The 12975-nt window shown below is 44.6% G+C and overlaps 1 protein-coding gene across 1 annotated transcript in view; it reads left to right on the forward strand.

Annotated features, from left to right (window-relative positions):
- Positions 1-12975, forward strand: part of SEC23IP (SEC23 interacting protein) — a 148617-nt gene that overhangs the window by 57696 nt on the left and 77946 nt on the right. Inside the window, exon 3 of the mRNA XM_086922940.1 lies at positions 2163-2348. Coding sequence (XP_086779066.1) covers positions 2163-2348 — 186 coding nt within the window. The remainder of the gene's footprint in view (positions 1-2162; positions 2349-12975) is intronic.

Genomic DNA, 12975 nt, shown 5'->3' on the forward strand with positions numbered 1-12975 from the left:
AGGCCAACATGTTTCTGCCTAACGGGGCAAAAGTCCCCCGGCTTTCATCAGGGCCTCTGCTTTCAATGTATTGCTACTGCTTGACAAGTGGTGTAAATTATAACCAAATATATAACACAAATATCAAAGGTTGGAACAAATACAACCTGGGGAAAGCTAATCCTCCATGTCAATGGATGCATAAGCACATCTAAAAAGAGATGCAGAAAAACACAAGTAAACATTTACGAGATAAATATACTGTATGTGAATGTAACCATGCACCATTCCCATTCCAAATTTGTTTGCAATTCGAGAAGTGGGTCTGTACCCAAGGCCGATCTGTACCTATGTCAATTTGATTGGAATGTTTTGTTTGGGGACAGTTTTAAGCGCGATGCACACATGCTGTCAGGGACTGTACCAAACATTGTGTATTAGGATAGAGTAAGCAGGTGCGCTAAGGATATTAGCTGAGGTATAACGATTATCAGTGAGCCATGAGGCATGGTTTGCGACTTATCTGATTTGTGACTAATTTGCAAATGCGCACGATTGAGTTTTCAATATAGAGATTGCTGGATGCACTTTCTATTTACTTATATGCATTAAAAGTATGCTACCTACATATGATGTTGGGTTATGCGGAGTTGAGAGAGAGAGACCCCATTTCATGGATGAGCTCGGATTTGGTCAAGAGATTAGTTTTTAAAACCGCAATGGACTTTGAGAAATTAGGAGCATAATTATCACTGTCTTTCCTGGTTGTTGTCTGTTGACCTCTAGAGCGGGCCTTGAGAAACCTGAGCACGGTCCAGGTGAGGTGAGGTCCAGTCTCCGGTCAAGCTGGGTGAGAAAAATAATTTTACTTACCACAAATTTGAAATGGGAATGGTGCATGGTTACATTCACATACAGTATATTTATCTCGTAAATGTTTACTTGTGTTTTTCTGCATCTCTTTTTAGATGTGCTTATGCATCCATTGACATGGATGATTAGCTTTCCCCAGGTTGTATTTGTTCTAACATTTGATATTTGTGTTATATATTTGGTTATAATTTACACCACTTGTCAAGTAGTAGCAATACATTGAGAGCAGAGGCCCTGATGAAAGCCGGGGGACTTTTGCCCCGTTAGGCAGAAACATGTTGGCCTTTTTTTACTACAGATATTTGTTTCCACTTTTGCCTGCACTGTTCTTGTTTTAATTAGGGGGCATATCCTTTGTCTAATAAATAATTTTCTAGGACATTCCACTCTATTTTAACTCACCACTTCCCTTTTCTTGCACTGCGTCTTCACCACTTTCATAACCATCGATGATCGGCTGTCATATGATCGTCTGAGTGCCTGTGGACTTGATCGTGCTCCACTATCGAGTTCGTAGTTAAATGGTCTCGATGATCAAGGGACCAACCACGTGATACTGGTGAACCAGATGATAGGACTGATCACTAAGTTCATTTTGATGGTAATCCACTTACGAGCTATTGGGATGGATTAAATTGGCACTGTATGTTCGTGATTCCATGCACACAGACCCATCATCATACTGTAGTTTGCTACATAGGCTATCTAGGGTGACCAGGGCACCAACTCACAAGTTCTATTGGAGTTAAGGATAGTTAGCCACACGTCGTGTTGCTTTAGACCCCCTGTGTTCTTTTTTGTATATCATGTATTGAGCTGGGGACTCGAACCAGGAGAGGTCTCTAAATATTTGTATGTCCCTATGACCCTCTTCCCCCTGTTCGTTATGAGTGATACATACTACTCTACTAAGGTACTCCCACGTTGTCGACGGGGAATGATTCAAGCATGTGAATCTATGAAAGATACCAGTACTGGAGAACTGCAGTTACAGGTAAGTAAATTATTTTTATCCCTTTCTTTTGATATAACAAGACACAAAAGATAACATAAAGAATAAAATACCTACTGCCATATGATATTGCAAGTCACTTTTGAGTTCCATGAACCCTATTAAGGAACTCTGCCTTTATAAAGGAGCTCTGCCTTCATCCTCATTTCTCTGTATTATCACAAACTCATTGATGACTTGCAAAATCTTTTTAATGTATGGCACAGATAAAGTATCTCTTATACCACGTTCATTCGTTCGATTTGTTTTTTATTTACAATCTGATTTCCGCATATTTTTTTCTGCTGTACCTCTGCAGAGCTGAAAGAGAGTCTGACTCGAATGGGCACCGACCTGAAGCATGGCTTCATCAGCTCCTTGCGCAGTGCTTGGCAGACGCTAAATGACTTTGCCCGAGCACATAAATCCTCGTCACAGCTGCAGGCTGAGCTAGAGAAGGTGGCAAACCAGATTAAAGAGGAAGAGGAGAAGGAGGAACTCGAAGGTAGGTTGAATATGTGGTTCATTGATGTTTTATAGGAGTATCCTGTTATTCTTTCACATAACTTACTTATATTTAGCCTATTCAAAGAAAACGCCTGGCCTTTGTTCGGCTGATCAAATACCTCCTTGTAAAGTAACTTCTGGTATTTTATAGACTACTAAGTACCTCCACTGTTATGAAACTTCTATTATCTTTTTAATGTTATAAAGTTACAAATGCAAAGCTTTGCCATTTTTACAGTGCCTCTTTATTTAGAACATAAACGATCTAGCCCCACAGACAACCTCGACAAGGACATTAACAATTTCAACAACAGGACCAAGAATTGCACGGACTCCCTAGCACCCATCAAACCCAACAAGCATAGTAACTCAAACAAGCAGGCTAATTGGTAGGCAGAAGACCTCCGAGACACCAAACAACATTGTAAGCAGCTAGAAAGGAAATGGAAAGCCAGCCATGACGCCACGGACTAAACTACCTAGAAGGCTACACGCAGACGCTATCACCTGCAAATGAGAGAATCCAAGAAAAAAGCTTTAGGGGACCGAATCGTAGGAAGCTACAACAGCAGCAAGAAGATCTTCTCGATCATCAAGAATTTCACCACTCCCTCTGCCACTGTCAACAACATTGCTGCCTCCTAACAACTCTGCGACAATCTAAGCAACTTTTTCAACAGCAAAATAATAATCATCTACAGCGACGTCACACACTAACTTAAACTCTGAGACACCATTGCTAACCTACCCTCCACCAACCAATATGGCCACCTGACAGAATAGACAGCCCCCACCAGAACCAACACAGCAGCGATCATGCTGACCATCCACTCAAGGGGCCCAATGGACCCCGACCTTCACCATATCTAAACCTCTTGCACCTCACCAACCAGCACAACCCTGACCCACATCATCAACACCTCCATCATGTTTGCCTCTTTCCAGGTGGAAATGTAACTTCCAGAAATCAACTCCCTCCTCAAGAAGCGACAGCCAACCTAAGTCAGCTGAGCAACTTCCTACCCATCTCCCTGCTTCCCTGTCCAGCCAAAGTGATTGAGAAGACCATCAACAAGCAACTCACAACCCACCTCGAACTTCACCATCTTGTAGACTACTCCCAATCGGGATAAAAAAAAAAACACCACAGAAACTGTACTCATTGTGTCCTCCGTTGAGATTCAAAACATCCTGCACCGAGGAGAAACAGCGGCCCTCCTTCTGCCTGATCTCTTTGTGGCCTTCGACACAATCTCCCACAGCAACCTCATCAGAAGACTCCATAAAATTGGCATACAAGGATTCACTCTCAAATGGGTCTATTCCTTCCTCATGGGAAGAAACCATAGGGTCAGGCTACCGCCCTTTACATCAGCGACCAAGAAACTAATATACGGTGACACACAGGGATCATCCCTCAGCCCCACCCTTTTCAACATATACATGACACCGCTCAACAACATCATCCGATCTCACGACCTCACCGTCATGTCAAATGACGCCTAACTGCTGATGATACCTAACTCATCCTTTCCCTGACGGACAAGACAAACACCACCAGAACCAACTTTACCAACTGCATGACCATGGTAGCAGACTGGATGCGAACAAATGCCTAAAACTCAGCTCCAACAGGACAGAAGTACTCATCTTTGGCAACATGGGAAGTACTCATCTTTGGCAACATTGGAATCCATCTGGTGGCTGTCGGAGCTAGGACCAACACCCACAGACCACGTAAGAAATCTAAGGATCATCCAAGATGACACGCTCAACATGATGGCTCAAGTCAAGGCAGTGTGCCCCTCCTGTTTCCACATTTTATGCATGCCTCCGAATACCAGACGGACCGTCATGCAACACTCCTCACCTGCAGGCTGGACTATGACGCCGGATTCTCCAAACAACTCCTACACAGAATCCAGATCATCCAGAACGCAGTCGCAAGACCTCCAATGATGCACCCACATCACACCGCACATCAGGAAACATCACTGTCTCCCCATTCTTAAGCACAGTCAGTTCTAACTTCTCACTCACACATACAAAGACCTACACAACACAGGACCAGAATACCTGAACAGCTGTATAAACTTTCACCAACCAACCAGGCACCTACGCTCTGCCTCACTGTCACTTGCACCCGCTCCCCTCAGCCATAAAAACAAAAGTGGTGGTTGCTTATGTTCCTACATCGCTCCCAAAACATAGAACGACTTCCCTAAACAAATAAGCGCCTCCTCCTCACTTCTTGAGTTTCGCAAGAAGCTGAAGACCTGGCTCCTCTATATAAGCATCTTGGGACCACACACCTTGCCCAAGTACCTGGATACCCTCTTGGGTGGTTAGTGCACTGCACAATTCAACATAACATAAATAAGTATGAAATAAGAAACTCATTGACTTGGGACTTAATTCCTCTAACCTATCCTGTGTATTAAGTGAACGTTTTTCTTCTAACATTAGTTGAGATCGAATTCGTATGGCAAGATAAAAGAAACCAAAAAACTTCTCAAGGCGTCTAAAAGTCTTATTTCTCTTCTGATTAAGTATCTGGCGTCCTCATTGCTTTTTTGTGCAGCAATCTAGCCATAGTCCTTCTAAGCCATTTTTAAAACTATATTACTATTGTAACTCACACATCTGCTCAGAAGGATCCCACTGCTCGCCACCTACTGGTGGAATCAGTCAGTAAAGAAACACTGTCAGTGATCACCAATGAAGTGCCTATAGCCTAGTCTGGCTTCCTTGGCTACCCCTTAGTATTTTACAGTCCCTCCTTGAAAGTGAACTCCTTACTTTTTCCCAGGGCTGTGCCTCATAGTTGACATGCATGATGTCCCCTTATTTTGGATTCTGAAAATTAATGTATGCATTTAGCCCACTAACTTATGCAAAAAGTTGAAGCACACCTGACGGAACTGCCTTCCAAATGGGTCATTTGGATCCTATCCATATGGTCTTTCTGGCCTCAAATCTCTGTTTTGGTCTACTTGCTTTTCTGGTCTTTGCTTAATCTAGCTCAGAATCCTTGCATTACACCTTACTTTATTTGCAGTATAGATTCATTGCATATTGACGTCTTCTTGGCACACCATTTCCATACAAAGTAAGAGGATAGTGGCCAGTGTGTTTTTAACTAATAATATGTTTAAGGATACTAACTACTAGAGTCTTGGAGTATTTCTGGAGGCCTAGTACTCATAAATGTCATCTTGTTATAAAGAATTCTTTGCCAGGCTGCTTTTTTTGTTCTATATCTGAGAGTTTTGTTGTTTGAAGCACTGGCACAGTAGATTATTTTGAATATTGCAGTGGTGTTTGCGATCCTCAGGACTGTCAACTAGAATCCCTATGGTTTGTCTCTGTATCTTGGCCTATTGATTATGCTAGGTACAGTTATTATCCCTTTTTAGGTTGAGCATTGAAGACCTTTTGTAAATACTTTAGTATATACTTATATGTGCATGTACTTTGTTGGCTCTGGAGATCAACCCTAGACTTTTCTGCTTCCGCATAGGGTTTTTTTTTTCTGTTCAACTGCATCTCTTTAACTGTCTTAATAGAAAACGACCAGTAGAGGTCAGTAAAATACTAGAATTGCTTTCTGCTTGTACAACTGCCTCTATTTAACTGTCTTTATAGAAAACTACCAATAGATGTCAGTAGAGTACCAGAATTTTTTAATTCTTCTGGCAACTGCCTCTATTTAACTTTCTTGATAGAAAACGACCAGCAGAGGTCAGTAAAATACTAGTATCACTTTATGGGTTCTCTAGATTCAAAGCCATAGAAATGGTCTTCCACGAATCCCCGTAGACAATAATATGTTTTTCAAATCTTGTATTTTAAGTGATATGACCACCGAAGCCACTGATTTTATATTAAAAACAGAGCTTTGGACTATACAGTTTCCAGCTGAAAGGCAATATTTCTCTCCATATGTTCCCATACCTGGCGTGTCACGCAGTTTGGTGCTTACCTTCGCTCCACGTGAAAGAACAGTAGATGTTTCAGCACCGAGGCTAATGTGCTGCCTAGATAAATACATATAATGCCCCAAATGCGAGACCCATTGCATTGCAAATGCTTGTTGTTTTTGTCTTCCATTGTGGCTTAGCTGATTGTTTTCAATACGGAACTAATTCTTTTCTGTTTTCTAAGAGGTAAGAGGTATAGAATGGAACTCCAAAACCAATAACATTTGCACCTTTTTTGTCTGTATAGGAAGAGAACTAAATCGGTCGGTGCCAACAACTTTATTCCTGTTGTTTTTACTCAGGACGTTGAATCGGGCCGCGTGGCCTTTTCGACACCAAGGCCAGTCGTCGATGGAACGAAATCCATTCAAGAGATGCCCCAACTGTAACTCTAAATACCCACACATTGATAAACACCCAGTCTGTAACAAGTGTTTATCTCCAGAACACAACGAAGCCGACTGCTTAGCTTGTGCTCAATTTCGATCAAAAAAGACACTTTGGGTTCGACGAGCAGCGAGGCAGACGATGCAGAAGACAGCGCCTGAGGCAGAGAACATCTTTGAAGATGACGAAGAGGTCGTCGAGCCTGAAGACTCGTATCAGCAGTCGGAGCAGGGGTCGGAACATGACTCCAACTACTACGTCGACGACAATGAAGACATCGTCGAGGTAGGGGACGACGATCCAGGCATCGGAGCCGTCGAGGACGACTCCGGCGAGGACACTGGGCCAACCGTGAGTATGGAGCCCAATATATTTACAGGTTCAAATCCAGAGGCTCGGGTCGAGGCATCGCCGGAAGGCCTTAGCCAAGATCAGAACATCGATTCTATAGCCCCGCGGTTAAGCCCGGCTAAGTATATAATACAAGAGCCATCGGTGCGACATTACCAAACTTTGGGAAAATCAAAACCGAAAGTGATAGAATCTAAACAGAAACCGTAACCAATAGAAATCCCATTCTTCGGACCGAAAACGGTGGATCCGTCGAAGCCGACCAAACAAAAACAGGTCGTCGACCCGTCGAGGTCGCATGCAAGGGTTGTCGAGCCGAGAGCCACTACACCCATGTCCGCGTTTAAGCTGAAGGCCGTCGAGCCGACGACGTCGACCCCAAGCAACACAAACAAAGGACTCGAACGGACAACGGTTGTCGATCCGAAACTACAGGTTGACCAACCGAGGCAAGTGCACACGAAGACACTCAAGCCAAGATTGTGGATCGAGCCGAAGGGCTCCATCGAACCAATGCAACAAAACATTGCTCCGAAGCAACAAGCTCCAAAGTCGACACCAGGCCAAAGGATGGTCATCGAACAACCAAAAACAGTCGGATCAATAACCACGGTGCCGAAAAAGTTCATACAGTCTACTAAAACTGTCGAACAACCAAAGTCTCTTGCACCGATAAAATTCGGACTTCCTCCACACATCAAGCCGAGGACGGTCGAACAAAATACCGTATTCGAACCGACCCAGCCAAAAAAGTCAAAATCGGGGGAAAGAGCTAAAGCACCTGAGGAACAGGACCCATCAGCTGAAGAACAGTCCAAACTGTATGTTGACCCCGATACTGGGACGGTTACCCTATTAAAAAGAAAAATCAGACCAGACACTTACGCTGAGTCCTACAAAATACCTCTAAAAAGGAAAAGAGACACTTCAACATCTCCAGTTCTCTTTGAGCCTATCACACCATATGTGCAGCAAACCTATACGTACACTCCCACACGCACAGATGACTATGGGGAGTATGAGGACAATGACCAGTACAATTATCCAGCGGACAATGACCAGGACATACAAACTCAGCCATGGTCTGACCCTGTAGATCCTGGAGACTCTCAAACAATTCCAGACAATACTGTATACCCTGTTAAAACATCGCCTACAGAGGACACAGCTGCCTTCAACGCACTGATAGAAAGGGCAGCATACAATCACCATGTGGAGATGCATGCAGATCCCATTGATGAAGACTTCTTCTTTGACACTTTCAGCACCTCTGAAAAAAACGTCAAAACATTGCCAATGCTAAAAGGGGTGCTTAAACATGCATGGGACATATTTAAAGAAGCAACCAGGGCACGGGTCATTAACCCTAGGATAGAGAGAAAATACAGGCCAGCACCGGTTGACCCTACATACATTAAAGGACAACTGCCTTTAGACTCTTTGGTCGTCTCCAATGCACGTAAACGTGCTAATTCACAAACCTCTGGCGAAGCTCCACCTCCAGACAAAGAGTCCAAAATTTTGGAGGCTTCAGGCAAAAGGGTAGCTGCTCAAGCAGCTAACATATGGAGAATTGCAAACACGCAAGCCCTGTTAGCCAGGTATGACAGGGCGCACTATGACACACTGGAGCAAATCTTCCAACATCTACCAGACCTTTATAAGGAACAGGCAGGATTCTTAATACCAGAGGGAAAGCTCATATCTAACGCCTCCATCAAATGTGCCTTAGATGCAGCAGACACAGCAGCCAGGGCTATCAATACCAGTGTCATGCTCAGAAGACATGCGTGGCTACGCATCTCTGGGATTAAAAATGAAGTTAAAACCACTTTACTCAATCAACCTATAAACCCTGACTTTTTATTTGGTCCTGATGTGGACACAATATTAGACAAAATGAAGAAGGACTCCGAGACAGCCAAGTCTATGGGTGCCTTGCAGTCACAGCAATATAGAGGCGGTTCCTTTCGTCGCTCCGGCAACAGAGGAGCTGCTAGAGGAGCCTCAACACAGCAAACCTCTTACAATAAGGGCAACACGCAAAACACCTACAACAAGAACAGTAGAGGTGGATACAGTGGCAACAACACCAAGGGTAGAGGACGAGGAAATAACAACACCAGATCCTCTACCAACACCAAACAGTGACTTCTTGTCACTGCCCCCAGACCATGTAACACTGGTCGGGGGAAGATTACAGCAGTTCCTGCCAGTCTGAGATAACATAACTACAGACAGGTGGGTGAGGCAAATTATACAGCATGGCTATTGCCTAGAGTTAATCTCCACACCGCCCAACATACCCCCAAGACAACGTCCTATGCCCGCAAAACACCTACACTTATTGCAGCAAGAAGTCATCAGCATGCTACAAAAGGGGGCCATAGAATTAGTACCCTTAAAACACCAGGGTACAGGGGTGTACTCTCTGTACTTCCTAATCCCCAAAAAGGACGGGTCTCTCAGACCGATTTTGGACCTCAGGCCCCTAAACCAATACATCTTATCAGAGCATTTCCACATGATCACTCTGCAGCAAGTGTTGCCACTGTTGCGTCAAGGAGACTTCCTCGCAACACTAGACCTCAAAGACGCATATTTCCATATACCAATACACGCGGCACACAGGTAATTTCTCAGGTTTACAATTCTAAATCAGCACTACCAATTCAAAATCCTCCCTTTTGGGGTAACAACAGCCCCAAGGGTGTTCACCAAGTGCCTAGCGACAGTAGCTGCACACCTCGGAAGACAGCATATACATGTCTATCCATATCTGGACGACTGGCTAATACAAGCGCAGTCAGCCCAGCAATGTGCCAGCCTCATGTTACGCACTATTCACCTCCTCCACAGTCTAGGTTTCTCGCTGAACTACAACTAGTCCCATCTTCAGCCTGCCCACGTACAGCAGTATCTGGGAGCAGCAATAGACACTCTGGCAGCAAAAGCACAACCAAATTCTGCCAGAATAATCAGCATTCAAACGCTCATCCAACAGTTCAGGCCACAACACTCACTCCCAGCCCGAGTGTTTATGCAACTGATAGGCATGATGGCCTCGTGCATCTTTATAGTCCCTCACGTAAGACTTCACATGCGTCCGCTGCAGGAGTGCCTAGCACGGCAGTGGAACCAGGCTCAGGGACAATTAAACGACCTAGTGTTGGTGACCAGTCGTGCATACAACTCTCTGCATTGGTGGAAACCACAAAACCTTTGCAAGGGACGACTGTTCCAGGAGCCTGTACCACAAATTGTGCTGACAACGGACGCATCCCTGATAGGGTGGGGAGCCCATGTCCTCCACCACACAGTACAGGGCTTATGGACCACGCAGCAAAAGAAACTGCACATCAACCTGCTAGAGCTGATGGCAGCTTTTATGGCAATGAAAGCTTTCAAAGTACATCTGTGCAACAAAACCGTGTTGATCCCGACGGACAACATGACTGCAATGTACTACCTACAGAAACAGGGAGGAACATACTCTCCGCAGCTGTCGCATCTGGCTCAAAGAGTGTGGAAGTGGGCCATCCAGAGAAACATTTTTCTCATGGTGGAACACCTCCCAGGCAAGGACGATCAGATAACGGATCTGCTCAGCAGACACAGCCAGCAAGTGCACGAGTGGGAGATTCATCCCACAGTGCTTCAACCATACTTCCAACAGTGGGGACAACCAGAGATAGACCTGTTCGCCACAAAAGAAAACGCAAAATGCCAGTCCTTCGCCGCAAGGTTCCCACACCCGCAGTCTCAGGGCAATTCGCTATGGATGAACTGGTCAGGCAAATTTGCCTATGCTTTTCCACCAGCACCGTTGATACCGCTGGTGGCACGCAAATTGCGCCAGCACTCCATGACGCTAATCCTAGTTGCTCCAACATGGGCGAGGCAACCGTGGTACACCACGTTCCTAGAACTTTCAGTGGTGCCTCATCAAAGACTACGACTAACACCCAGTCTCTTAACGCAGAGCAATGGAGACATTATGCACCCAGATCCGCAGCAGCTGAACCTTGCAATCTGGCTCCTGAAGTCCTAGAGTTCGGCTACCTCAACTTACCTCCTGACTGCATGAACCTTATCAGGGAGGCAAGAAAGCCTACCACAAGAGCATGCTATGCGTCAAAGTGGAAACGTTTTGTCATTTATTGTAACAACAACGACATAAACCCACTAGACGCGTCCATTCAAAATATCATAATCTATCTTTTGCTCTTACACCGCTGCAATCTAGCCTATACGTCCATACGGATACACTTAGCTGCCATAGCGGCTTACCTTCAAAACAGGCAGCACCTTTCACTATTAAGAGTGCCTGCAATTAAGGCATTCATGGAGGGCCTCAAACGAGTGATCCCCCAGGACACCCACCTTCACCTGTCTGGAACCTAAACGTTGTTTTACCCAGACTAATGGGACCACCTTTTGAGCTTTACACTCGTGTGAAATACAATTTTTAACATGGAAGGTGGCTTTTCTCGTAGCTATTACTTCGCTTAGAAGAGTTAGCGAGCTGCAAGCCCTAACTATACAAGAGCCATTCATTCAAATTCACGCAAATAGGGTCGTGCTTAGGTACAAACCCTAAATTCATGCCCAAAGTGGTATCCCACTTCCACATCAATCAGACAATAGAACTGCCAGTGTTCTTCCCAAATCCACAGTCAGTACCTGAAAGGGCCATACACACACTAGATGTTAAAAGAGCTCTCCTATATTACATAGACAGGACAAAAGATTTCAGGAAAACAAAACAGTTGTTTGTTGCCTTTTCACCACAGCACAAGGGCAACCCTATTTCAAAAAATGGTTTAGCTAGATGGATAGTTAAGTGCATCCAAATATGTTACATTAAAGCTAAACCCACTTTAACAGTTCCCCCAAGAGCGCATTCCACACGCAAAATGGGGGCATCCATGGCTTTCCTAGGAAACATTCCTCTAGAGGAGATATGTAGAGCAGCCACATGGACTACCATACATACATTTACCAAACACTACTGCGTAGATGTACACTCCAAGCAGCTGTAGGACAGGCTGTTCTCAAAACTCTTTTTCAGACTGCTGCAGCTGGCACGGGCAACCACCGCTAGGGGAGAGACTGCTATACATTCTATGCACAGATATGAATTCAGCACTCCACATGACTCGAACGGAATATGCTACTTACCAGTATGCATCTGTTCTTGGCATGTAGGGCTGCTGACATTCATATCGCCCACCCTCCTCCCCGGTGCCTGTAGCAGCTGTAGCATTCAATATTACTTTGTTAGCTTGGACATCACTTACTGTATCATACTCCATCTCTGCTACAATGGCGAAAAACAATCTGAAGATGGAGAGGATGCCCATGCGCACTGTAGTCCAGGGGAGGAGCCACCTATCTCGTGATACTTCGAAGACTCTTCCAGGACAACAATGTGCAATCATCCGGACCCAACACTAGGCGGCGATCTATGCACAGATATGAATGTCAGCAGCCCTACATGCCAAGAACAGATGCATACTGGTAAGTAGCATATGCCATTTAGTTACTTATCTATTTTTGTTGGAGGGTGCGCTTAGTCTCCAGCATTATACCTTTCATAGATTCACATGCTTGAAATATTTTCAGACGTCAGGCTGCAAAACTTCTGTAAACTATGGGAATTATGCGTACAAATTTGCCATCAAAGCCGTAGAATAAATGTGGTCTCTCCACCTAATTTTATGAAACCCACTTCAGTTAATCAGGTGAAGACACAGCTCCACTGCTCATACCTAGTGAATGGTTTGGATTCATTTCTTTATTTCTTCTCCTGAAGAATTGTCTCCAGACATTTTAGACTTTTTTCTGGACCTTTCATACCATCGCCACCTTCTGCAGAAGGTTAGTCATTTTCTCCCCTTCTGGTTT

The sequence above is a fragment of the Lissotriton vulgaris genome, chromosome 5, assembly GCF_964263255.1.
Source record: "Lissotriton vulgaris chromosome 5, aLisVul1.2, whole genome shotgun sequence".
Taxonomy (NCBI): domain Eukaryota; kingdom Metazoa; phylum Chordata; class Amphibia; order Caudata; family Salamandridae; genus Lissotriton; species Lissotriton vulgaris.